The following is a 27,991-nucleotide window of genomic DNA, read 5'->3' as shown; positions in this document are numbered from 1 at the left end:
TGATAATTCCAATGAAACTCTGAACACGAGGCTACCGATAATCAGTTTTTATTTTCTGCAGGAAGCAAAAAGACTTTTTTTTGTCTCCCACCTTAACAGAGCAGGCCTAGAGAGAGAGAGAGAGAGGCGAGAGTCTCACCATCCGGTGAAAAAAAACTTCGTTTCAAACTTCTTATAGTCTTACACAGCTTGTACAGATTGTCATAATGTTAGAAACATTATTTCATGTTACACAAAACTCATGATTTTTCTCAGGGCGCTGAAAACAATGGACCTTAGAAGAGGAAAGAAATACATTTTCTGGCATATAAGACAGAGCTTTGGTTTTTTTTCCCCAGAAAATTTTTTATTTTCTATTCTCTTACATAGCATTTTAAGAATACATTCACATAGTTGTTATTCTTCTATACATTTGTCATTCTTATACATTTGTCATTTCATTTAATAGGTTATAACATACAGTTTGGGTTGTTTTATTTACCATCCCTTCCTCCTGTTGTAACACCACCTCATTTTTCCTTTCTTTTCTCCCTCCTTCCCTTCTCTACTTTCTTCCTTCTTCCTCTCTTTCCCCTTCCTTCTTCCCTTCCCTTTCTCCCACTCCCCTTCTTCCTCTTCCCCTTCCTACCCTCTCTCCTTCTCTTCCTCTCCCTTCCATCCTCCTCTCCTCACCTCTTTCTTCTTTTTCTTTCTTTTTCTTTCATCCATTATCTTCCGCCTGCCCCCCCCCCCAAAAAAAAGATTAACAGATGAACAGAGTTGAAAGGGACCTTGTAGGACAGGTCACCTAGTCCAAACTCCTGCCCAAGCAGGGGGACTCTACACCATGTTGTGTCTTCGGTGTGTTGCGAGAGCCAAGGTCTATAAGGGACTTCCGTTGACCTCTACTGCATCAAGAGGAAGAAAAGAAGTTGGAGGGCTTAGAACCAGGATCGAAGTGGATCTAGAACAGAGGTCGGGGACCCAAATCAAGATGCGATTAGACTTGTTTGGAACCCAAGAAGCCAATGCCAGTTATTCTGACTTTTATTTCATTCTCTTTTCTTCCAGGATTGGAATGCAATGGAGAGGATATATATATATATATCTATCTATCTATCTATCTATCTATCTATCTATCTATCTATCTATCTATCTATCTATCTATCTATCTATCTATCTATCTATCTATCTATCTATCTATCTATCTATCTATCTATCTATCTATCTATCTATCTATCTATCTATCTATCTATCTATCTATCTATCTATCTATCTATCTATCTATCTATCTATCTATCTATATATATATATATATATATATATATATATATATATATATATATATATATATATATATATATATATATATATATATATATATATATATATATATATATATATATATATAGGCAGTCCTACAGGACCTCCCCTCTCTTTCCCCCTCCCCACCAAAAGGAAATAAGGAGGGGGGGTGGAAATAGAAGGTGGGGGTGGGGTGTGTTTTTTTGCTTCAGGTCTACGCAGCGCCTCCGTCTCCAGTCAGGCTCGGGCTAAGAAAGGGAAGGGGGGGGGGGCGCAACCGAGATCGTATCTCTTTAAACGGGAGCGCGCAGGGAAGGGAGCCCAGCCGGCGGAGAGCTGGCCCGGAGGCTTGAGGATGGAGCCGTCCCAGCCTCTGCGGCGGCTCCCGGGGACTCGGAAGCTCCAGCTCCTGGTGCTGATGCTGCTGCCCGAATGGTGCTGGGGCAAATACGTCAAGGGCAACCTTAGCACCAAGGAGGTGAGTCTGCAGCTTTTTGGGGGGTGGGTGGGGGGGGGAGCATTGCCTTGGAAGAGGGGAAGGGGGTGGGTGGGCCGGGCAGAACCGATCCGAGGATGGCCCCTTCTCGCCTGGGCTTCTCAAGCTGGCATCCCAGCCCTTTGGCATCTTCTGCGGTGGTCCTGGATGCGAAGGGGCAGGGGTGGTGTGTGTGCCCCCCTCCCTCCCTCCCTCCCTGGGGATCCCTCCCCCCTTCTCTCTCCTTCCCCACATCCCCCTTTCATAAGAGGCAGCTGCCTCTGAGATCCTTCCTTGGACCAGCCCAGGAAGATCACACACTCTCTTTAATTGGTCCTACCCACCCTTTTTTTTTTAAATCTCCCCCCCCACCCTATGGATTCCATGCCCAGCCCCTCTTCCCTCCTAGTTGGGTGTTCCTTTTCTGCAAGGAGGAGGAGGAGGAGGAGGAGAGACCTGAACAAAAGATTTGGGAGCCTTTGCTCCCCCATCTGAGGTGTGTGTGAAAATGGGAAAATGGTGCCGGATCATTCTAAATTCCAGACCGCAGGTGTCTTCGGCAGGCTCTCCGCCTTCTTAGTGCCGAAGGAAGTCTAGACTTGCCTTTGGGGTGTGCCTGACACCTCCTCTCCCAGGCTTGGGAGCAGTGTTGGCCATTACGGTGAACCGGATACAAAGGGGGGCCGTGGTTCAGCCGTCCAGTGCTGGACAAGATGTGTTGATGTGTGCAGACATGGTGTGTACATGTATATGTATATAGTATATGTATACCAGTATGTATAATGTGTGTGTGATGAGTGTGTTTACTGTATATCTCTATCTATCTATCTATCTATCTATCTATCTATCTATCTATCTATCTATCTATCTATCTATCTATCCATCCATCCATCCATCCATCCATCCATCCATCCATCCATCCATCCTCTCAATATATCTATCATCTATCTATCTATCTATCTATCTATCTATCTATCTATCTATCTATCTATCTATCTATCTATCTATCTATCTATCTACACACACACACACACACACACACACACACACACACACACACAAACACACACACACAGTATATACTATGTGTGTGTGCTAGTTTATATTTAAGGTAAAGGTTCCCCTCTCACATCTGTGCTAGTCGTTCCCGACTCTAGGGGGCAGTGCTCATCTTTGTTTCTCCGTGGTCCTGTGGCCGGCATGACTAAATGCCGAAGGCGCACGGAACGCTGTTCCCTTCCCACCAAAGGTGGTTCCTATTTTTCTACTTGCATTTTTTACGTGCTTTTGAACTGCTACGTTGGCAGAATCTGGGACAAGTCACGGGGGCTCCCTCCGTTACGCGGCGCTAGGGATTCGAACCGCCGACCTTTCTGATCGACAAGCTCAGCGTCTTAGCCACTGAGCCACTGCGTCCCTATATATACATATATACTATGTCTGTGTTTGTGTGTATGCTTGTCAGTGGTGGGTTCCTGCTGGATCGCACCGGATCGCGCGCGCTCCCTTTCAGCGCTCCACCTGGCTTGCGCGCTCCCTTTCAGCGCTCCACCTGGCTCTCGCGCTCCCTTCCGGCGCTGAAACCGGAAGTACAGTCTTGCCCCGCCCCTGGCGAAGCAACGACGCCTGCCTGCGCTCCACCAGCTCGGCTGGGAACGGAGATGTTTCCTCAGCGGAGCGGAGCGCCTGAAAAGTCTTTTCAGGCGCTCCGCTCCGCTGAGGAAACATCTCCGTTCCCAGCCGAGCTGGTGGAGCGCAGGCAGGCGTCGTTGCTTCGCCAGGGCCGGGCAAAACTGTACTTCCGGTTTCAGCGCCGGAAGGGAGCGCGCAAGCCAGGTGGAGCGCTGAAAGGGAGCGCGCGCGATCCGGTGCGATCCGGGAGGAACCCACCACTGATGCTTGTTTATATATAAGTGTATGTAAATATACACACACATATACACACATACACATAAACACACACACTGTGTGTGTGCACATAGCATATAAGCTCTGCTTTTTACTAAATAAATCCATTTGGCACAGTGTTATTCTCTGTTTAAAAGGATGAGGGTGCAAACAACTTTTAGAGGAAGACACTTTTTCCTTCCTTCCCAACAGGAGAGCCCCCGATGGATTGGGATGCTTTAAGGACACATTGATCATTAGGGAGGCTGACTTCATAGAGCATAGACTTCACTTCATTAAATGTACGAAACGTTAATCCCGAATTGGCAGGAGCATGCACTTACAGGCATCCAAACAGACGAGGGTGGCCAATGAAAGCCAGAGCAGCCGGCAGGAGCAATATGTAGCGGGGCCCTTGGTGCTCTCTGAGATTGGTTGAGTGTTTTTGGCAGATGTTTCATTACCCAACTAAGTAACATCATCAGTGCTAGAAGGGACTGAGAGAGGAGGAGGAGGAGGAGGAGGAGGAGGAGGAGGAGGAGGAGGAGGAGGAGGAGGAGGAGGAGGGAAGTGGAGTCCTCACTGAGCTTGGTTGTTTTCCTCCAGACATTTCATTACCAAACTAGGTAACTTCATCAGTAGTAGAAAGGAATAGGATTTGGGAGGCGGAGGAGGAAGAAGAAGAGGAGGAGGAGGAGAGTGGGGTCCTCTCTGAGCTTGGTTGTTTTCTTCCAGACATTTCATTACCAAACTAGGTAACTTCATCAGTGCTAGAAGGAAATAGAGTTTGGGAGGAGGAGGACTGGGACTGTGAGGTCCTTGTGTTCTCTGAGCTTGGTTGATTACTTGCAGACGTCTCATGATCCAACTAGGTAACATCATCAGTGCTAGAAGGGGGTAGGCTTTGCTCTCATTTTATAACTTGCCCTGTCGATGTTGGTGAGAGTGGTCTCAGTGGTTTCTTGATTCGGTTGTTGTTTATTGTTAGTTTCTTTGCCTGAGTTGGTGGTTCCTTGATTGGGGTATTGTTTGTTTCCGGATTGTTGGTTTAATATTAATTTTGGCGTTTATCTCTGCTCATCTGGGCATTGATTGCTGGCGAGGAGGTATCTTTCCGTTTCCTTTGGGGCTTTTTGATTGTCGATTTTGACTGGACTGTAATTGTTTATCTCTTACGTAGTATATAGATTAAACAGGATTTCACACACAGGCCCCTTTCTATTTCGTGTCCGTTAAGACTCCATATGAAGCACGGGGCATGTTAATCCCTCCGGGCAGAGCTTCCACCGTTGGAAGAGTTGCTACCCTCAAACCTGGCACCAGTTTTTCCCCATGTAAACCCCTTCCAGGACTGTAACCATTAGACAGCATGACCTTCAGCTTTGTCAGCGAGAAATTAGGAAAATTTCTATCCTTCTCATTTGGTGGTTATCATGGAGCTTGGCACCAAATAGGTAGATAGCAGTATTAAATTGTCTTGCCATGTAGGCTTTTTTTTCCCTTTTCCCTAAATTCAGAGGGCGTTGGATAGTTACTGTTTTTCCAACCGGCAAATTTTATTAAAGAGATTGCATGAAGCAGATCTTGTATACCAAAGCTAATCCTCTATTCCATCTTTCAATTACCAGGAGACGCTATTGTTTTTTATATTACAGAAGTGTTATTGGGTAGAGTTGTGGGTGGGTGGGTGGGTTATTTGTCTGCTAGCTAGCATATTACTGGTCCAGGAACTAGCAAATGGAACAAAGTTGAGAATTGGGGGACGTAAATTCACTTCCTTACAGAATCCAAGGCAGAGTTGTGAGGTTGAAATGGGGATTAGCAGTCCTATTTTAATCCCTGTTCGTTATTTACCAAGAAACGTTAACAGAATAGCAGAGTTGGAAGGGACCTTGGAGGTCTTCTAGTCCAACCCCCTGCCTAGGCAGGAAACCCTATACCGTTTCAGACAAATGGCTAGCCAACATTTTAAAAACTTCCAGTGTTGGAGCATTCACAACCTCTGGAGGCAAGTCGTTCCATTGATTCATTGTTCTGACTGTCAGGAAATTTCTCCTTAGATCCAGGTTGCTTCTCTCCTTGATTGGTTTCCATCCATTGCTTCTTGTCCTGCCTTCAGGCGCTTTGGAGAATAGCTTGACCCCTTCCTCTTTGTGGCAACCTCTTAGATATTGGAACACAGCTATCATTTCATACCTAGTCCTTCTTTTCATTACGCACACCCAGTTCCAGCAACTGTTGTTTATATATATTTAGCCTCTAATCCCCTAATCATCTTTGTTTCCCTTTTCTGCACAGTTTCTAGAGCAGGGGTGTCAAACTCAAGGCTCGTGGGCTGGATCCAGCCTCCGGGGTGTTTAAATCTGGCCTGGAAATATCAAAAGGACCAGCCCGTAATGCCTCTGCTGGCCCAAACAAGCCATGCAGGGAGCACGCGGGGCCCTCACGCGGTCCGTTTTTCGGCCTCCGTGGCCTCCGGCAGCACTCGGCTGGCCGAAAATGGGCCGCACTGCGGAAAGAAAGAAGGGATGGGAAAAAGCGCATTTTGAGCCTGTGAAAAAGCACATCTTGAGCCACCATGACCACGCCCACTGCAGCCACATCCACCATGACCAGGGTCACCTTGCCCCCCACCCTACCCGCGCCCGGCCCTCCAAGGTCAAACATAACCCTGATGCGGCCCTGAATGAAATTTAGTTTGACACCCCTCTTCTAGAGTCTCGACATCTTTTTTTACGTTGTGGAGATCAAAACTGGATGCCGTGTTTTAAGTGTGGTTCTTACAATGGCATCACAGAGTGGTGCATATATATTAATAAATTCTGATTGAGGATAGGCTTCTGGGATTTGCAGGTTGCTGGTCTCGGAGGACTGGCATCTATTGATCTATGTTTTGAGAGGGTTGACAGATGAACGCGGCCTTGTAGAAAAGCTACGACTTCAAAAGGCAACGTGTAAAAACACTTAACACGTGTGTGTGGGGGCGTATTCTAATCAATCCTTTGCATGGTTTCACTAAGCTGCTATCGGTGTCACTTCATTCGGTTCCATATCGTAGTAATGATAACAAGGGTTGAAGGAAGAGTGAAGTTTCTAGCACAGGCCAGAGCAGAGATGTGTGCAGTAGGAAGAAATGCAGAAGAAAATGCGAGAATCGGAAATGTCTGGTCTAGGGGTGTGTGTGTGACATGATTAAGCAGTTTTCCAATATCAAAGGGGCTGCCCATTCTCCAAAGCACCAGAAGGCAAGACAAGAAGCAATGGACGGAAACTAACCAAGGAGAGAAGTAACCTGGAATTAAGGAGAATTTCCCCAGCAGGACAGTTAAACGATAGAACAACTTTCCACCAGAAGTTGTGAATGCTCCAACACTGGAGGTTTTTAAGAAGAGATTGGATAACCATTTGTCTGAAGTGGTGTAGGGTTTCCTACTTGAGCAGGGGGTTAGACTAGAAGACCTCCAAGGTCCCTTCCAGCTCTATTCTGAATTGACTGAATTGGGTATGTTTAGTTTAATCAAAAGGACTAGTGGGTGACATGATAGCAGTCTTCCAATATCTCTGGGGTTGCCACAAAGAAGAGGGAGTTCACCTATTCTCCAAAGTACCTGAAGGCAGGACAAGAAGCAATGGATGCAAACTAACCAAGGAGAGAAAACATCTGAAACTAAGGAGAAATTTCCTGAAAATGGAACAATTAAGCAGTGGAACAACTTGCTTCCAGAAGTCGTGAATAGTCCAACACTGGAGGTTTTAAAGAAGAGATTGGATAGTTATTTGTCTGGAATGGTATAGGATCTCCTGCTTGAACAGGGGGTTGGACTGGGTCCCTTCCAACTCTGACGTTCGATGTTCTACATCCCACGCATCCTGTAACTGACCGATAGGATAATGGCAACTTGCAAAACAACTATTAATAGGCCAGTAAAAAAAAAACAACACAATTGGCAACCTCTTTGCAAATGTGGAGCTGCGATCCGAGAAGGAGCTACTGTTTCCTCCCCCAAAACCTATTCTTGCTCTTCAAGGAGCCTGGCTGCAAATCTTTTTGGCCGCAGTTCCGGCAGCTTTTCATTTGGGGGGTTTTAGGGAGAGGAAAACCAGAGAATCTCGGTGGATCGCTTAACATTCTGCCTGATCTCCAGGAAGAAAGCACGAGGAGGTGCCCCCCCCAAACCATCATTCTTCCCCACACATTTGCCCCAGATTTTCACTTGTTTCCTCTGCCTCCTTCAGCCTCTGGTACGGTTTCCGTGGAAACCATGAGCATAGGTTGTTGCCATGGGAACAAGTGGGATTTAAAAAAAAACAGAGCAAGAAGATGGGGTTGAGAGTTGGACGAAAGAGAAACGATGAGGTGAAAAGGAGCCAGCTTCTTCAAAAAACCCATTTCCTCCACGGACAAAAAGCACTTCGCTTTGATAAATAGGTATATTCATATGCGTAGATAAGCGAGCGTTTCCTTATCCATCAAGTCTGTTGGCTGTTTCCGTATCTTTTCTTCCTCGGCCCAAAGTATTTCTGAGCCAGATCCCAAAAGTGAATTATTCCCAGGCCTTTTGCAAGCTCAGGATGATCTCACAACGTAGGCCGTTTCTGCCTGTTAACAGAATAACCAGATAGCAGAATAGAATTGAATGACAGAATTGGAAGGGACCTTCAAGGTCTTCTAGTCCAACCTCCCACCTAGGCAGGAGAACCTACACCACTTCAGATAAATGGTTATCCAACATCTTCTTAAAGACTTCCAGTGTTGGGGCATTCACAACTTCTGGAGGCAACTTCTGTTCCACGGATTAATTGTTCTAACTGTCAGGAAGTTTCTCCTCAGTTCTGAGTTGCTTCTCTCCTTGATTAGTTTCCACCCATCGCCTCTTGTCCTGTCCTCAGGTACTTTGGAGAATAGTTTGACTCCCTCTTTTTGGGGGCAGTCCCTGAGATATTGGAAGACTGCTATCATGTCTCCCCTGGTCCTTCTTTGCATTAAACTAAACACACCCAGTTTCTGCAACAGTTCTTCATATGTTTTAGCCTCCAGTCCCCTAATCCTCTTTGTTGCTTTTTCTGCACCCTTTCCAGAGTCTCAACGTCTTTTTTATATCACGGTGACTAAAATTGGATGCAATATTCCAAATGTGGCCTTACCAAGGCACTTGACGTGATCTTGATTCTCTCCATCTGTTAATGCAGCCTAAGAAAAACTGCATTGTCTTTTTTGGCAGCTGCAGGACACGGCTGTCTCATATTTAGTGATTGTCCACTAGGATGCCAAGATCCCCCTCGCAGTTAGCACCTCTCCTACACCTGTGTATTTGGTTTTTCTTGCCTAAATGTAGAACCTGACTTTTCACACCATTGTCTTTCTATCGGCTGTTGTAAAGTGAGTGTAGTCCCCGCACTGCATGCTCTCGAATAGGGTAATCAGGTATGTATTATCTGAGCGTGCACAATTTAAAAATTGTGCATGCCAAAAAAGTTGGAATATGGCTGATCCCTTCCAAGTCAGCACGAATGAATCCAGAATAATTGCTTGGCTTGTCGTGTAGTTAATTAGCTCAGCACTGAAAATGGAACTGCAGCGAAAGGATGGATTGGGCTTTATTTACTATTGTTTCCTTCTCTTTCTACCGCTGAATGTGAACAGGGTGTAAATTGCAGAAAAGAGGGGGAAAACATTGCACCCGGCGGGAATGTTTCTCCCAAACTTTGGCTGGAGAAAGCCAAATAAGGTGCAGTTAGCAGATCTGTAGAATAAGCAGAGTTCAGATGTATTGAAGGCTTCATAATTAGGAGGCTTGGGCTTGTGAGATAGCAACAGCTTGCAGGGTGTTAAATTAAAGCAACGGCTTTAATTTCGTTGTACCGTGTGCAATGACAATAAAGTAAGCTAAATTAAACGGAAAGAAAATGGGGTTATGGAAACTTGATGCCCATTTCTACAAATGAGGTGTGCCGTGATGGATCGATCGGGGTTGTGTTTGATTTTATGCTATTTAATTAAGAAAAAATGGGAATGGGGCTACCATGAGCTGTGGTGGCGCAGTGGTTAGAGTGCGGTACTGCAGGCTACTTCTGCTGACTGCCGGCTGCCTGCAATTTGACAGATCGAATCTCACCAGGCTCAAGGTTGACCCATCCTTCCTTCCTTCCAAGGTGGATAACATGACCCAAATTGTTGGGGGCAAGAGGCTGACTCTGTAAAAACCGCTTAGAGGCGGCTAAAGAAGCATTGTGAAGCCATATATAAGTCTAAGGGCTATTGCTTTTGCTATCAGTGGTTGCTATTGGCATGCGTGGCTAACTCCTTCTTTTCACACATCTACAAGTAAATCTTTATAACTTAGTTTGCTTAGAAAACCCTCAGGCGGCCTTCTCATCAACCCAAGTTGCGACTGGCTATAAACCAGTGGTGAAATTCCATTTTTTTCTACTACCGGTTCTGTGGGCATGGCTTGATGGGCGTGGTGTGGCTTGGTGGGCGTGGCTTGGTGGGTGTGGCAGGGGAAGGATACTGCAAAATCCCCATTCGCACCCCACTCTGGGGGCAGCCAGAGATGGCATTTGCCAGTTCTCTGGACTACTCAAAATTTCCGCTACCGGTTCTCCAGAACCTGTCAGAAACTGGTGGATTTCACCCCTGCTATAATCCTTTCACTATCTCTAATGATTCACCTACAAAAGGTGCAGAGTATTGGGCTAACAGCTCCCAACTTTTTGGGTACCAGGGGCCGTTTTTTCCACGGATCGGAGGGGGCGTCCGACATACTGCATCCTGACATGTGCCAGTCCACGGACCGGGGGTTGGGGACTCCTGGACTTAGAGACCTCCAAGGCCCCTTCCAGCGTTATAATTCTGTGGTGCTTCAACCTGCTACAAAAAAACCCCGTCATTCCCATTTGTCCATTTCATTTCAGAGTTTAAGCACACAGACATTCATTCCCAGTAATTATAAATCTTATAAGAGGCACTTGTGGTTATAAACCAGATCATATTGGGTAGGTTTCTTTAGCTGATGCACTGCACTCTATTAAATTAATGGGCCTTAGAGTAACTGGGATGGATTCAAGATCAAGCTGTTGATTCGTGCGTATTTTAGGGCAATCGTTTCCAGAATAAAGTGGGTTTTTTCCCCCCACTGGGCACAAGTTGGCACGTTCAAGGATTTACATGGTCGTGTTTCCAGGTTTCTGCCTCTGAACTCCAGTAAATAGTCAATGGCTAGAACACTGGAAGTTTTAAAGAAGAGATTGGATAACGATTTGTCTGAAATGGTATAGGGTTTCCTGCCTAAGCAGGGGGTTGGGCTAGAAGACCTCCAAGGTCCCCTCCAACTCTGTAATTCTAAATTCTTCTGGCTGGGGACTCCTGGGAGTTGAAGTCACATCTTAAAACTATGTACTGATGTTGAGAAACACTAATATAAATATCGAGCTTCATCAAAACTGACAGGTTGTTTTTTTTCTCCTTTTCCCTCCAGGATTGGGTCTTTTTGACTAGATTCTGCTTCTTTTCCGACTATGGACGCCTGGATTTCCAGTTCCGCTACCCAGAGGTATCTTTCAACATTGCATTCCTCCCTTTTAAGGATACCTTTCCCCATTCCCAGCCTACAAAATTTCTCCCGCGCCCTGGATAGGTTTGCAATTACACAATTGTGCTGCCGACAGTGTAACACTCTCTTTTCTTCTTCTTCTTCTCTTTGAAGAACAAATGTTGTGAGAACATTCTCCTTTATTTTGACGATCCTTCCCAGTGGCCGGCTGTTTACAAAAAGGGAAATAAGGTCAGTTTTCATTGATCATCGCACCGCAGATGGATGCCGCTTCCCCCCTCCCTCCTCCTCCTTTTTAAACTTGTTATTTCTTGGGCTAAATTAGTTTCTGCCTTGCCAATTAATTCCTCGCGTTGATCTTCAATCGGATTGCTCATTTGCAGGGGAGTTACTGTATAATTGGAGCACTGCTATTCTGAAAATCTTTGAGATTTGGTATAATACGCAGGTGGTTCTTGCCCCACATTTCTGTTGCTAAGTGAGACATTTGTTAAGTGAGTTTTGCCCCGTTTTTTACGACCCTTCTTGCCACCGTTTTTAAGTGGATCACTGTAGGGGATAAGTTAATAATAAGGTTGCTAAGAGAATCTGGCTTCCCCATTGAGTTTGCTGGTCAGAAGGTCGCAAAAGAGGATCCCATGACTTCAGGGCACTGCGACCGTCATAAATACGAGTCAGTTGCCAAGCGGCTGAATTTTGATCACGTGACTTTGGGGATGCTGCAATGGTCATGTGAAAAACAGTCCTAAGTCATTTTTTCCAGTGCCATTGTAACTTTGGTCACCAAACAAATGGTTGTAAGTCAAGGACTGCCTTTATAGGGACCTATTCTGTTGAAGAGAAATTTCTAGTACAGCCATGAACAGTGTCCTGTTATTGTTGCATCAAATTCTCTTTTTTCTCTTTCTCTTTTTCTTTTTCTCTTTCTTTTCTTCTTCTTGTTCTTCTTCTTGTTCTTTCTTTTTCTTTCTTCTTCTTTTTGCTTGTTTGCCTCTCTCTCTCTCTCTCTCTCTCTTTTCTTTTACTTCTTTTTCTTTCTTTCTTTCTCTCTTTCTTTTTCTTTGTCTTCTTTTTCTTTCTTTCTCTTTTTCTTCGTTTTCTTCTTTCCCTTTTTCTTCTTTTTCTTTTTCTTCTTTTTCTTGTTTCTTCTTCTTCTTTCTTCTTCCTTTGCTTACGCATCATCTTTTTTGTGGGGGGGCAATGCTCTGAATAGTTTCAAATAGCTGATTCTCATAGTGGCCCAGATGAGATGATATTCTAGGGCAGAAAAAGGGAACTGTCAGTGCTCAATGGTCATCCAGTCTAGGAAACAAGTGTTACACAAGCTCACACTACTTCCCTTAAACGGTTGTATTGGAAGTCTGGATCTGCTTCCCCACGTCTTTCTTTTATCCTTGTGAGAACTCGGGAGGGTCTTCCTCACAACACAGTCCTGGCCCGGACTCAGGTTACCTGTATCTAACAGCTGTCTTGATTGCAGCTCTTGCAATCTTGATCCCATCCAGTTCTGTTATTCTGTTCTACTATTCTGTTATTCTTTCTATGTTCACGTGTATCCATCCCATCAAGCCCAAGAAAGTCCAGAATCGTATAGGATCTCCTCAGGGGTGGCCTTCAAAAATTTTAGTAAGGGGTTCTCGGCCTGGTTGCTGGGTGGGCGTGGCCATGATGGGCGTGGCCTAGTCAGCCTCCTGCACCACCGGGGCAGAGGCGTTTTTGCCTTCCCTGGCTTTTTTGAGCTTCCGGGAGGGCGAAAATGGCCTCCCCGGGCACTGGAGGCCCGAACTTCCGGTAGTCCTGTTTTTCGCCCTCCCCGAGCCTCCAAGCGCCACCTGTACTTTCCTCCATCCAAAATGGGCCGCGTGGGGACTCCTGGGAGGGGTGGGCGTGGCCAGCCAGGAGTGGGATTTGGGGGTTCTCCGAACTGCACAGAATCTTAGCTGGAGGTTCTCACAAACCCCTGCGGACCTTCAGCAGCCCACCCCTGGATCTCCTGCCATAGCAGGGGGTTGCAGTAGAAGACCTCCAAGGTCCCTTTCAACCCTATTATTCTATGTTCTTCTTTTTATTCCTCAAGTTTATAGAGGAAGGAAGAAAAGCATCCTAAAATCTTCCAGTTGCTCCTGAAATTCAATGTTTAGCACCCCTCCTCTTTGGCTTTATTGGCTGGGTAGGCAGCTTAAGAACATTCAAGACGAGATTGGACTGCCATTTGTCTGAAATGGCATAGGGTCTCCTGCCTGGGTGGAGGGCTGGACTAGATGACCTACAAGGTCCCTTCCAACGCTGTTAATCTGTCATCTGGAGGACTATCGGTCTCTTAGATCAGCTCTGAAGACTAAAATGAATTGAAATCTGATTTTGTTGTTGCTTTGTAGCTCCGAGGGCTCATAATACAGGGAGACGACCTAGAAAATTATGAGTTTCTGATCTATTATGCTACAATAAATAAGTAAATTAAGAAATGATAGACTTGTGAGACAACGACATGGTTTGCTGCGCTAATGGAGCTGCAAGTGAATGAGAAATTATACCCCGTTTTGTGTTTTGTGCTTCCAAATTCAGTGCAAGGACTGAGCCTTAGGGGAAAGTGCCTGTCATGCCTCTGCGTGAGTCACTGTTCTCTTTTGTGTTCTCTCCCTTCTCCTTAGGATTGTCTGATGAAAGAATCAGTTATCCGCCCTGAAAACAATCAAGTTATCAACCTTACAACCCAGTATGCCTGGTCTGGGTGCAAGGTAAGAGATTTCAATAACTACAAAGGGATTTCTGTCGTCTAGAATCAATGTTTCCCAGTCTCAACAACTTTAAGATGAGTGGACTTCAACTCCCAGAATTCCCCAGCCCAGCATGCTTTAAGATGAGTGGACCACAACTCCCAGAATTCCCCAGCATGCTTTAAGATGGGTAGACCTCAACTCCCAGAATTCTCCAGCCCAGCATGTTTAAGATGAGTGGACCACAACTCCCAGAATTCCCCAGCATGCTTTAAGATGGGTAGACCTCAACTCCCACATGTGTTAAGATGCTGACTGGGGAATTCTGGGAGTTAAAGTCCACTCATCGTAAACATGCTGGGCGAAGGGATTCTGGGAGTTGAAGTCCGTACCTCATGAAGTTGCCGAGATCGAGAAACGCTGATTTAGATTTGGCTTTCCGTTTTGCAATTTATGAAATACTTCTCCTGTAACCTTCTCCCTAACAGAACTTTCAATTAGTGAATGTTTTAGCAGAGGCTAAAAATATCAGACAAATATTCATCACAGCAATCAAGCAAATCTGGCAGGTGCTCAGATTTAAGGCTAGGATGGAACAGGAAATGTAAAAGCTCAATTCTTTTTTTTCTGCCACCTGTTTTTCCATGTGAGTTTTGCTTAAGGGATGGAAGTTCCTTTCTGAACAGGCCACTAGCAAGCTGGATCTAAGACAACCAGACTGTATTGAGAATTTAAAGCCGACACTTTTTTAAAAAAAAAACAAGTCACTTTTTTCAGGGACGTTGTAAATGCAAACGGTCGTTAAACAAAATGGTTGTAAGTTGAGGACTAGGGAGAAGTTTGGGTCATGCTCACATTTACTTGATATGATCTGAAAGCCAGAGAATATTACAGTCGCTGGGTGGGAATCTCTAAATGATAATGCAAACAGAACAATCCGTTGTTGCTAAATTTGGCTATATTTTGTGCCTTTTCTCGTCCAGCTGGTGACCGAAAATTCAGTCCGGTATCTGAGTTGCACAAGTGGGAGAAGTTTCCGTTCCGTCCGGGAACGCTGGTGGTATGTGGTTCTCAGCAAATGTGGGGTGAGTCTGTCTGTATCCCCCACCCCCCGGCCCCTCAGCCTGTATCCCTTCCCATTAAGGCAAAGGTGTCAAACTCAAGGCCCAGGGGCCGGATCCGGCCCACAGGATGCTTAGATCTGACCCGCGGCCAAAATCGTGCCAACCCAAGCTCCATTTTCACTGGCAGAGGACTGGCAAAATAAACTAAAAACGAAACTAAAAGGAGAAATGTTTCCCCTTATGCATTTGAGCATGCGAGAAGGGGCAGGAAAGGAGAAAGGGAAAGAGGAAAGACCAAGAAGGAAAAGTGGGAAGAGAGCAAGGAAGGAAAAAGAGAGAAAGAGGGGAATGAAGAAGGGAGGAAGAAGAAGGAAAGGAAGGAAGGAAGGAAAAAGGAGAATGAAGAGGGAAGGAAAAAGAAGGGAAGGAAGGAAGGGAGGAAGAGTATAATGAGAGTGAGTGAAGGTCCTGCCTTAGCACTTGGCCAACACAGGTGGCCCCCAACACGAGTGACGTCGAGCTGGCCATGCCCCCTGACCACCACCCCCCAGGCCAAACACAACCTTGAGGAAATTGAGTTTGACACCCCTGCATTAAGGCCTCTGCTGATGTTCACCTCCCCTCTCTCTGACAGAGTGACGGCTTGGAACTGGAGTACGAGATGATTTTGACGAACGGCAAGTCGTTCTGGACACGTCACTTTTCTGCGGATGAATTTGGTAAGATTTTTTTTCGGCCCGTACCCTTCCGTTTTCAGGGGCCCACAAGGGGATATCCCAGAATCCCCTGCACATATGTGAGAGTTGGCTCTTTGCATCTGAGATGCCTTCGCTTGCCTCTCCATAGACTGTGTTACCCTGGCAGCGCCCTCAGCTTAAGCGTGGGAACTTTCTGCCCCGTCTGTTTTATGGCGTCTGGACAAGGATGGATGTTAAACATCGCAGCCAACCCAAACAAACCCCAGAGCAAACCATTACAAATATCCTGGGTATTTTTCGCTTTTGGGTGGAAAAAGAGTTTGCCTCTTCATCTGAAGATTGGTGGCGGTGGTGGTTTTTTTTTGTTTTAAACGGATGCAGTGGCTCAGTGGCGAAGACGCTGAGCTTGTCGATCAGAAAGGTCGTCAGTTCAGTGGTTCGAATCCCTAGCGCTGCGTAACGGAGTGAGCTCCCGTTACTTGACCCAGCTCCTGCCAACCTAGCAGTTCAAAAGCATGTAAAAAATTCAAGTAGGAAAATAGGAACCACCTTTGGTGGGAAGGTAACAGCGTTCCGTGCGCCTTCGGCGTTGAGTCATGCCGGCCACTTGACCACAGAGACGTCTTTGGACAGCGCTGGCTCTTCGGCTTTGAAACGGAGATGAGTACCGGCCCCTAGAGTCGGTATGAGCTGAAAAAGCTTCTTGGATGAGAAGCATAATGTCTTCAAAGAAAAACTGGAAAGTCCAGTTGCCTCTTGAAAAAAAGCACCTTTGGGACAAGTTTGAAGAATGCTTCTCTAATGGCCGATGTCCTTTCAGTGTGTCCTTTTTTCTTCTTCCTGTTCTTTTTTTCTAGGTATCCTGGAAACTGACATCACTTTCCTACTTATATTCATCTTGATCCTCATCATCTCTTGCTACTTTGGCTGTAAGTAGTAAAGAGCTTTTGTGCTTCTGAACTTGGTTCACAACTTCCTGTTTCTGATTGAATGTGATTTGATGACATCAGATTTGAGCAAATACAGTCCTTGACTTATGGCCACAAATAGGGTCAGAATTTCCCATCCTAAGACCTTACAATTGTATGTCAACTCAGATCCAGTTTTTAAAACCATTTTTGCATTGGTTGCTAAGCGAATGGGTGGTTAAATTAACAGCACAGCACAGCAATTCAGGGCTGGAGGGGACCTCAGAGGTCATCTAGCCCAAACCCCTAGTCCAGCATGAGATCGTATATCATCTTGGTTATTTTGGAGGAACGCTGGCAGAGAAGGAGGCACGGCCAAGAGTGGGAGATGAAAAGATGGAAAGTAGAGGATGGGAGAGAGAAAGAAAGGACAGAAGAGGAGGGAAGGTGGAAGACAAGAGGAAGGGAAAGGTGAAAAGAAGGAATGAAGGAAGGAAAATGGATAGAAACTAATCTAGGAGAGAAGCAACCTAGTAACGAGAAGAAACTTGTCATAACTCATTCTTCCAAATGGGCATTTCCAGCAGCAAAAAAAAATGTCCAAAAAGGTAATAAATCACATTCATATGATTGCAGGACCCTGCAATCAGTCGTAAAGGGAACCAAATTGCCAAGTGCCTGGATTGCAATTATGTAAACACAGGGATGGTGCAATGGTCGTAAGATTGTGGAATGTGGGAACAGATACCCTGAATTGTAATGATGCTTTTCCCCTTTGTTTTGTTTTTGTTTTCCCCCCAGATCTGTTGAAAGGGCGGCAACTTTTGCACACCACATACAAGATGTTCATGACAGCAGCTGGAGTAGAGGGTAGGTTTGAGGAGAAGCAGGGAGCCAATTTGGTCTAGTGGTTATGGCACTTGGCTAGAAAGCGAAAGATTGTGAGTTCTAGTCCTGACTAGGAACAAAAGCTGGCTGGCTGGATGACTTTGGGCCAATCACCAGGAGATGGTGAGTTCTAGTCCTGCCTTAGGCATGAAAAGTGGCTAGTTCACTTTGGGACAATCACCAGGAGATGGTGAGTTCTAGTCCCGCCTTAGGCATGAAAGCCAACTGGATGACTGGGCCAATCACCAGGAGATGGTGAATTCTAGTCCCGCCTTAGGCATGAAAGCCAACTGGGTGACTGTGGGCCAATCACCAGGAGACAGTGAGTTCTAGTCCCACCTTAGGTATGAAACACAGTTGGTTGACTTTGAGCCAATAGCCAGGAGATGGTGAGTTCTAGTCCTGCCTTAGTCATGAAAGCCAACTGGGTGACTCTGCTTATGGGAAAGAGAATTCCTATTACAATTATTTCCACTGGTAGTTTAGGTTTGGTTGAGAAGATCGGAGTATTTTCCTTTGAGTGGACCTGTATTTCCATGATTTTGCAGCCACATCTTCCACTTTTTAAAAAAAAAAAAGCTGCATTTTCTGTAACAGATGGCACGAAACAGATTGCACCTAAATATTCACATTGGTAGCTGTATAAATAATGGCAGTTTTGTGATTCCCAGAATTGTTTCGAAAAGGGCAGGTGGAGACAGGTGGCAGTGGAAGAAATTAGAAAATACGAGGGCTGTCATTTAAGATCCAATAATAGAAAGAAAAGAGAAGCCAAAACTGTTGAAAGAGCAGCGATTGAAATCTGTCGGGTGCAAAGAAACAGGATCATGCTTGAAGTTGCAGTTCAGGATATTTATTGCTCAAGTCTACTCAGTGGCTCAGTGGCTAAGATGCTGAGTTTGTCGATCAGAAAGGTCAGCAGTTCGGCGGTTCGAATCCCTAGCGCCACATAATGGAGTGAGCTCCCTTTACTTGCCCCAGCTTCTGCCAACCTAGCAGTTCGAAAACACGTAAAAAATGCAAGTAGAAAAATAGTGACCACCTTTGGTGGGAAGGGAACAGTGTTCCGTGCGCCTTTGGCGTTTAGTCATGCCGGCTATATGACCACGGAGACGTCTTTGGACAGCGCTGGCTCTTCGGCTTTGAAATGGAGATGAGCACCGCCCCCTAGAGTCAGGAATGACTAGCACATATGTGCGAGGGGAACCTTTACCTTTATCTATGCCCAAGAATCAATTAAAATTCAACACTAAATTGGTGCTAGATAAGGAGGAATGGAATTCATGAGTGGTTTTGTGTAGACTTTTGTGGGAATGCATTGATTCTCAACCAATGACTCGTTTAACCCCACCTCACCCTCCAGCTCTGCCTGCTCTTCTATAAATCCCACCCATGTTATTACTGTGTTACATGCATGTCATCTGTTTTCTTTTTCTTCGCCAGTGCTCAGCCTGATGTTCTTCTGCATATACTGGGGCCAGTATGCAAGTGACGGTATTGGAAACGACAGTCTTAAAATCTTGGGTAGGTTATCAGGGATGGACCTTCCCATTTCCCAGATGGATTCCCATTAAACCATGATTTGTGGAACCGCCACAGTCATTGGTTTTACACATAACATAAAACCAATGGCTGGGATGAACAAGCCATCATGGTTAAGTTGACACCTCATAAAGAGCTGGGGCTTGATTTATTTGTTTTTAATTAAGTATAATGATCCAGCAACCATTCATTATATGTTTATCCTCCAGTCCCCTAATCATCTTTAATGCTCTTCTCTGCACAGCTAAGATGCTATCAACAGATAAGATGATGTATCAGAAAAGATGCTACTGACAAGATTGAGTTTTATGGAGCAGTGTTGTGTCTCGCCTATCCTTATGACCACGGACTATTTTAAATCTCTGACTGGTTCAGATTCACTCACCCCTCTCCTTTGTTCTTTTCCCCAATTCCAGCCAAGCTCCTTTTTTCCGTCAGTTTCTTGATCTTCCTCTTGATGCTCATCCTGTTGGGAAAAGGATTCACGGTTACCAGGTACCAGTACAGCTGATGGTGTGTGTGTGTGTGTGTGTGTGTGTGTGTGTGTGTGTGTGTGTAACCACAGAGGTGATGATATGGTGGGGATAACAGAGAGGGAGGGATGGGCTGAGTTGGATAAGTACCCACGGGTCTGTTGTAACTGCGAACAGTTGCTGAGCAAACCGATCGTAAGTCGAGGACTACCTGTAGAGAACTGTAGAGTTTTAGGAAAAGAAGAGTCGAGAGGTGAAACGATGGGAGGAAACAGATGTTCTGCCTTCTGACCACACCTGTGCTTTCCACCGTTCCAAAGAGGAGTCAAAAAGCGGAAGAAGAAATATAGAGAAGGCGGTTTGAGTTAGGAAGCGGGGCATATAGGAACAATATTGAGGTGGAAAAGCAACAAGAGATCAGGAAGTTGAGTGAGGGTCAAAGGACCCGTTGGGTTGAAGTCAGGGCTGGGCCGCTGGGGCTTCACAGGGGATCTGCAGAACCTCTAGCTAAGATTCTGCGCAGTTTGGAGAACCCCCAAATCCCAGTCCCGACTGGCCCCGCCCACTCCTGCCTGCCCCTTCCAGGAGTCTCCATGCGGCCCGTGCTGGATGCAGGTAAGTGAGGGCGCCGGTGATGGGTTTCCATTTTTTTTTACTACCAGTTCGCTCATGCACGCTCACACCCGCGCGCCACTTCTGCGCATGCACAGAAGCATCCGGGTGGGTGGGCGGAGCCTCCCGCTGCTCCAACTACCGGTTTGCCCGATCCGGGCCGAACCGGGAGCAACCCACCTCCGTAAGGACATGCACAGAAACTCAGAGAGGGTGAAAAATGAACCTACGGGACGTTTCCAGCCTTCAGAGGACCTCCAGAACACGAGGAGGCTGTTTTCATCCTCCCGGAGGTTTGAGCAGAGTCTCTGGAGCCCGGGGAGGGAAAAAACGCCACCCCTCCTCCCCCCGCTGTGGTACAGGAGGCTGACTAGGCCACTCCCACCATGGCTATGCCACCCAGCAACTGGGCAAAGAGCCCCTGGCTAAAAACTTTGAAGCCCACCCGTGGTTGAAGTTATGAAATTAAGAACATTGGGGAGAGTAGCTTGGAATTTGTGCCTCTATGTCAGGGGTGTCCAAAGTTGGGAACTTTAAGACTTGTGGACTTCAACTCCCAGAATTCCCCAGCCAGCAGAGCTGGCTGGGGAATTCTGGGAGTTGAAGTCCACAAGTCTTAAAGTTCCCAACTTTGGACACCCCTGCTCTATGTCATTGGCAAGCTATCAGGAATGAGAGAAGGTTATTAAGAGCGCATGCATACAAGACGGTGTTTCCTTTCCTGTAATCCTGGCTCACGGCTCCTTTTTTTTGGCAGGGGTCGGATCAGCCACACGGGCTCCATCAAGCTCTCGGTGTACATGACCCTCTACACCATCACTCATGTTGTGCTGTTTATCTACGAAGCCGAGGTACGTTCTTTTCCCTTTTCAGCCACGTATGCTTGGAGGGCCACACAAATTTAGTTTGCATGTTCTGGGTTCTGGTTATTTCCTAGATAACACCTTCCTGTCAGGGTCACAACTTTAAAAATAGTTGTCGTTTCTCCCCCCACCCCCACTCCACCCCCTCAGCAATGTCCCCGCACCACAAGAAGCTTCTCGGGCTTCTCAGCTAGATGAGTCAAGAATTTGATTTCATGCAAATTCCCTGTCTGGTTTGTCTTGCAAATGATCAATAACTGATAAAGGGGAATATTTATAGGTCGGGGTTGAAATGAGAGATCCTCGGTGCTCTCCGAGTTTGGTGGTTTTCTTGCAGATGTTTTATGACCAAACTAGGTGTCAACATCAGTGCTAGAAGGAAGTGGGATTTGGGAGGAGGAACAGGAGAAGCAGGAGGAGAACTGTGGGGTCCTTGCTGGTCTCTGAGCTTGGGATGTTTTCTTGCAGACGTTTCATGACCCAACTAGGTAACATCATCAGTTCCAGAAGGAAGTGGGGTTCATAAACACAGAACAAGCCTCACTCCCTTCTAGCCCTGATGATGTTACCTAGTTGGGTCGTGAAACGTCTGCAAGAAAACGACCCAGCTGTAAGAGCACCAAGGTCCTCTCAAACATCAATAAATTAGGGTAAGACTTATCTTTGTTGCTCTTTGTTAGTTGTGCAACTTTGTTGCATGAACTGTAATTTGTTACCCAGCTACGATAAATCTAGAAATCTCCATAACTGATTAAGGGGGAAATTATCTTGCTGTGGGGAAATTGTGTAGTTTTTTTAAAAAATCATTACTTCCCCAAGTTTTTTTTTATACCCATTTCCTTCCTTTCGGTGCTCAGTTCTTTGATCAGGCACAAGTCCTTTACACCTATGAATCTCCTGCCGGATATGGCTTGATAGCCCTACAATTTGTGGCTTACATCTGGTTCTGTTACGCCATCCTCATCACTCTCAAGCAGTTCCCAGAGAAACAACCTTTCTACGTGCCGTTCTTTGCTGCTTATACCCTCTGGTCAGTAAGTTTAGAAGATCAACAGGGCAGGAAAATTATTTTTTTGGGGGGGGGGAGGGAGGTCCTGGCAAAGAAAAATTGATTTATTCATGACATTTCATTTGCTGCCCGTTTCACCGTCTCGAGTGACCCCAGGAGGCTTACAATAGTATAAAAACATAAAAGGCGTTAAAAACGTTGATCACAAGTAAATAAAAGGCTAAGTAACTGAGTATGAAGAATCGTGGTGGCGCAATGGTTAGAATGCCGTATTGCAGGCATTGCACCATTCTGCCGACTGTCAGCAGTTCGATCCTGACCGAAGGTGGACACAGCCTTCCATCCTTCCGAAGTCGGCAAAACGAGGACCCAGATTGTTGGGGGCAAGAGGTTGACTCTGTAAACCGCTTAGAGAGGGCTGTCAAGCACTGTGAAGCGGTATATAAGTCTTAAGTGCTATGGCTATTGCTATGTACCAGTTCCCCCATTGTAGTATTGGCTGCTAGAGGTCTTAGTTGTTAGTATAAGGCAGTGTTTCTTAGCCTTGTCAACTTTAAGATGGGTGGGTCTTCCTGTCAGTGTATAAGAATTTATGAACTGGAATAGCCATAACAAGAAGTCAGCCAATGGGAACTGTTTGGTATCTAAGACACTGGATTTGTTGTGAGCCATGTGAGATGGCTCGGAGCCTGGGCATAGCTTAGTTTAACTGTTCTGTGTATATAAGAGTTTGTCTTTGCTTGGTTGCTCCTTACTTCTACTTCTTGTCCTTGTCCTTGCTACTACTTCTTCTCTACCACATTGCAAGAGCTGCATGGGTATTGTATACATGCATCATGTTTTATATGATTGCCTATAAAGAAGTTTCTTTTATAAATGAATCCTGCTGAGTTATTTACTTGTGTGCTGGCTGGATTTGCTACAGACACTTCCCAGCCAGCATGGAAGTGTGGAAACTGGTCATCATCAGTCACTTTTTCCAGTGCTGGTGTAACTTTGAACGGTCACTAAATGAGTGGTTGCAAGTGAAGGACTATTTAAAATGAAATCCAACGCTTTAGGCAGCAGGATCTGCATCCTTTAGCCGGCGTCTTGTTCTCTTGTAGGTTTTTTGCTGTTCCAGTCACGGCGCTTATCGCTAACTTTGGCATACCAAAGTGGGCTCGGGAGAAAATAGTCAACGGCATTCAGCTGGGGATTCATCTGTACGCTCACGCAGTTTTCCTGGTAAGAATTTTCACATCCCCTACCATTTCTAATCCCTATGGCAGGCCTTAATGCGCAGGAACAGCTGAGATGCTCAGGGGTGGCTGAGATGCTCAGAACATTGAGCTTAACTGAAACAGGTTTGGACATTTTGTGGTTTAGAGCAGCGGCCTTCAACCTTTTGGGCACCAGGGACTGGTTCCCTGGAGAGAGGTTTTTCCGTGGAATGGAGGGGTGTGTGTTTTCATGTGCTGCCTGCATCCCACCGATGAGGTTTTGCTTACTTGCACTCCCGGAATGCTGTGGCTCGGTGCCATCCATGGACTGAAGATTGGGGAACCTTGGTTTAGAGAGTTGAGGAAACCCTTGCTGTTGTCTTAGGGTGCTGTTGAGACAGGCCCTTGTGCTAAGCCCTAATGTATATGGACATGTTATGTTATGTGTAGATTGTCAGGTTTCCAACGGATGCCCTAAATAAATCATGAGCTTCAAGTCAAAGCTTCAAAAGAAATCCAGTTATTTATTAGGAGCAACATGTCCGCAAGTACCCAAATGAAGCCAACTCTGACCCCACGTAATTTACGGCCCAATTATGACCCTGTTTTCCCCCCTCCTCCCAGGGTGTGTTATAAATCACATTCTCCAATGGAGCACTTTTGCACGCTGGAGAGATCACTCCCCTCCAGCTGCTGTGGGTAACCTAGGAGACAGCCTTGAGAAAGATATGCCCGGAATGTGCTTCTGTTTGTGTCTGCCGTGCTGCTTTGTCAGTTTCCCATCGCTCTACCTAGGGCAGGGGTCAGCAAACTGCGGCTCTGGAGCCGCATGTGGCTCTTTCCTCCCTCTGCTGTGGCTCCGTTACCGGTCGGCACCACAATTTTGAGAGGAGCTTCGGGGGGGGGGGGGGGAGAGAAGCACAGTGTGCCAGAAGACTCTATGGCAGGGGTGTCCAAACTTGGGAACTTTAAGACTTGGCTGGGGAATTCTGGGAGTTGAAGTCCACAAGTCTTAAAGTTCCCAAGTTTGGACACCCCTGCTCTATGGCAAGGGGAGGGTTTTCCAGTTGTCTCTACAATTGATAGGGCTTTCGGTTATGACAGGCAGAGGGAAAAGTACGCCGCGCTAGGAGGAGACTCTATGGTGGGGGAACTGAACTTCCGGTCAGCTCCAGAACTGAACAGCGGGCTTCCGCTCCCGGTGTTTTCTTTTCTGTGAGAAACGGGTCCAAATGGCTCTTTGAGTGCTTAAGTTTGGTGACCCCTGACCTAGGGCAACTTGAGAGCAGGCTAGGGATGCTTTGAAAGTTGACATAGATAGCAATTGAGAACCTGAGTTTTGTGTCTAACCAAGTTATGGCTATCCCAAATTTGCTTTTTCAAGAGGCAACTGGACTTTCTTTGTTTTTCTTTGAAGATGTTTCGCTTCTCCTCCAAGAAGCTTCTTCGCTTACGAAGCTTCAGAAGAACTAAAGCAGCTACGTGGATGAGAAGTGAAACGTCTTCACGGAAAACTGAGAAAATGCAGTTACCTTTTTTTTGGGGGGGGGGAAGCACCTTTGGGACAGATTGTGTTTAGGTTGTGTGATTCTAGCCAGTGGAGAATATCTGCGCCCCTGTCAAATGCTGATGAAATAACTTGCTGGAGAAGGAAGAGGAAGGTGATGTTATCCCAGAGGAAGGACCTGCAATCTGAAAGGGTAGCTTCATCCAGCTGCCCGCTTGTCTCCCTTCTTTCCGCAGATTATCACCAGGCCCTCCGCGGCCAATAAGAACTTCCCGTACCACGTTCGGACGTCACAGATTGGGATTGTGGAGGAGGCTGCGACAGGGACCAAATTTCCGCACCACGTCTACGGCAACGTGACTTTCATCAGTGACTCGGTGCCAAACTTCACAGAGCTGTTCTCCATCCCCCAGAGTACAGGAAGCAACACCAGCAATGTGAGAATCGGAGAGGGCCTGAGAAATCCCCGTCCTTAAATGGTTACGATCTTAGAGCTGACCCCAAAAAATCACTCTGTGGAATCGCACATGATGTCCTCAGGTGGCCTTTAAAAAAGTTCTTTAAAGAATGGTGTAGAGCAGGGGTGTCAAACTCAAGGCCCGTGGGTGAGATCCGGCCTGCGGTGTGCTTAAATCTGGTATCATCTTCCCTGAATCTTTGTGCTGCCCGGGATCGGGTCGGTGTTCTGGGCTCAGGACCTCAGTCAGCACCCCGGAGTTTGAGGGAGCTGGTAGAGTTTTTAAATAAGATTCGGGTTAATGTCAGGGTTCCAAACAACACCCCCCAATGAAAGAAGACTCCGAGGCTTGAGGTTCCCCAAAGTTCCATTTGCCATATTGGCACATCTGGGAAAACCCGGATCTGAAACCTTCCAGGTTTTTCCCACCCAAACGAAAGTTCAAATCCCTGCCCAGCAACCACATGTCCATCACATGCTCCAATCATCCGAAACAGGAGATGCCTCCCAGTCACACCATCACAGCTGCAGGGCAAGGTGTCCTTGACTTTCTGAGATAAAAATGTTATTTTGAGTATATATCACCCATATCTGGCCTGTGAGGCCGCCCTAAAAACAACAAAGGACCACCCCACGGTGCCTCTGCCAGCAAAAATGGAGCTCGCAAGTGTACCTCCACTTAGCTTATGATGTTTCATGGCGTATATGGCAACGTCGCATAGAACAGGCAGACTCCTTTCTCCTTGCACTAGAGTAGATGTAGAGTTAGCTACTTTCCACACCGAACACAGTGCTTTCGCCACTGAAAATAGCAGAGTTGGAAGGGACTTTGGAGGTCTTCTAGTCCAACCCCCTGCTCAGGCAGGAAACCTCATACCATTTCAGAGAAGTGGCTGTCCAATCTCTTCTTAAAAGCCTCCAGTGTGGGAGCACCCACAACTTGTAACTTGTAAGGCAAGGCGCTCCACTGATTAATTGTTCTTCTTCCCTTGGTTTTGCTATGCCATGCCAGTGGCCTCCGATCTCCCTGCGGACTGCCAACGGTGCTGCAGTTGGTGGTGGCAGAGCAATTCATTGATTTTGATCTAATGAATTTTTAAACCCCCTCGCTGGCTAAATGAGTCTCCCTTGCCAGTTTACAGCAGTCAGCAAAACAATATGATAATAAGGTGGCCCAAAGGCCTCCGCTTCAATTCTTATTCTTATTATTATTTTAAAAAGGGCCATAAATCAAATCAAAGAAGAAGTGAAAAAAATATTCACAACAAATGAAACATTAAATTAGGGCAGGGCAGCCTTTTTTTTTTAAAAAAAAAACAAACATCACAAAGTCAAAACTGCCTGGAATCCAAAGACAGTCCAAGGGGACGGGATAAGGTGGTTGAGTTGTTCAGCCTGTGTCCTTCAAGGCTTCTTGATCGTGTTGCTTTAGATTTGATAAAGGAGGAAAGGGTGACCAAGACAGTCATTCTTTTTTTCCTGCCAATGTTTATTCGGGCTCTCTACCTACTTTTCCTCCTGCAGACCCACAAACAAATGGAGGACACCTCTTCTGCTGACCGAAGCCTGACCTCCAACTGCGTGGTCACCACCTCTGAACTCAGCGGGGGCCCCATATTGTTGAAGCCATCCCTGGGGAGCGAGACTCAGCCTCCGCCCTACCAGCTCCATGCGCCCCAACTACACCAACATAACGGCTACACCGAGTATTTTAGCATGCATACAACCGGCGCCCGGCCCGTGTAAGGATCTCTTGACTCTCTCCCTCTTGGCTATGCTGATTCCTATCTCGACATTTACTTGGGGGGGGGGGTGTCCCTCTCTCAGACAATGGCACCCCCCATCCTTGGTTTCTCTCCTTTCACCTGTGGCATTTTTCCCTTTTGTCCAATTTCCCTCCCTTCTTGGGATTCTACAATGATACCCGGGAGACAAGATAGGGTGGGTGGGTTCAGCCCTACTCTCCCCACCACCTCCTGACTCCTTCGCGATGACCCAGTTAGCCTGTAGGTCATGCCGCTCCTTCCCCATGGGACAGTCTTAAGCTTTCCCACCCCCTCTGGGGCTGCTTCGGTGAGGGGAAGCCAAGCACTGAATGAACATGGGTCTAAATTCTCTTCTAGTTAGATCAGGGGTGGCCCACTGTGGCCACTTTACAACCTGCGAACTTCAACTCCCAGAATTCCTCAGCTGGCACAGCTGCCTCAGGAATTCTGGGAGCTGAAGTCCACAGGCCATAAATTTAGAGCGACAGGCCCATCTTCGGCTGACTTTTTTTTCCACCCTGTGTAAGACCAGTTTGTTCTTCAACTTTGGCAACTTGATGATGAGTGGACTTCAGCTCCATGGCTGGCTAGGGAATTCTGGGAGTTGAAGTCTCTACGTCTTAAAGTTGTCAAGGTTGAGAAACGCTGCTGTAGGCCAAGATCATGTAGTTTTCCTCAGCCGCCATTGTGATTCAGTGGTTTTCCTCTCTGGGTCCCCCAATGAGGAAACTGATTCGCCTTGTAATTATATCTCCATGTTACATGACTCGGTAGTAACATCTTTTGGTCCACTTTTTATTTCTTTCTGCTACCTTGTGAAGATAGTTTGAATCTTCTAGGTCCCTCTGCCTTAGTTTCCCCAGGATAATTATGTTGCTCTTGTTAGTTCCTAGGAACTAAAGTTATCCTGTGGCAAGAGGAGCATCCAATAAATTTGATAAATAAAAAAAATAAAATAAAATGAATATTCTGTGGGTTCTGCTCCCTGATCCTGGTGAATTTCTGAAAACCACAAGAGCACATTTTTTTTTTTTGGCTTTTCTCTCTCTTCGTTTTGCCAAAATAAAGAATATTCTCATGTTTCTA

General features: G+C 46.2%; 1 protein-coding gene across 1 annotated transcript; it reads left to right on the top strand.

The window, feature by feature from the left end:
* The first annotated feature begins 1,606 nt into the window (after positions 1-1,606).
* Positions 1,607-27,991, top strand: TMEM145 (transmembrane protein 145). Its single transcript, XM_081962711.1, has 15 exons — positions 1,607-1,762; positions 11,125-11,199; positions 11,353-11,430; positions 13,851-13,937; positions 14,900-15,001; positions 15,615-15,699; positions 16,536-16,607; positions 17,388-17,456; positions 18,918-18,998; positions 19,433-19,511; positions 20,859-20,952; positions 21,822-21,994; positions 23,080-23,200; positions 24,919-25,119; positions 26,664-27,991. The coding sequence occupies exons 1-15, from the start codon at positions 1,640-1,642 to the stop codon at positions 26,883-26,885; spliced, it is 1,662 nt and encodes a 553-aa protein (XP_081818837.1). The 5' UTR covers positions 1,607-1,639; the 3' UTR covers positions 26,886-27,991.

The sequence above is a fragment of the Natrix helvetica genome (genome assembly GCF_964273705.1).
Source record: "Natrix helvetica genome assembly, chromosome: 9".
NCBI classification, from domain to species: Eukaryota; Metazoa; Chordata; class Lepidosauria; order Squamata; family Natricidae; genus Natrix; species Natrix helvetica.
The sequence above is the reverse complement of the archived record's forward strand: the minus strand, read 5'-3'. Positions and strand labels throughout refer to the sequence as shown.

Excerpts from the sequence above, each read along its gene's own strand:
- TMEM145 (XM_081962711.1), top strand. The coding sequence starts at position 1,640 with ATGGAGCCGTCCCAGCCTCTGCGGCGGCTCCCGGGGACTCGGAAGCTC. Across the intron at positions 11,431-13,850 it reads TTTACAAAAAGGGAAATAAG|GATTGTCTGATGAAAGAATC; the intron begins GTCAGTTTTCAT and ends CCTTCTCCTTAG. Across the intron at positions 19,512-20,858 it reads AAAGGATTCACGGTTACCAG|GGGTCGGATCAGCCACACGG; the intron begins GTACCAGTACAG and ends TTTTTTTGGCAG.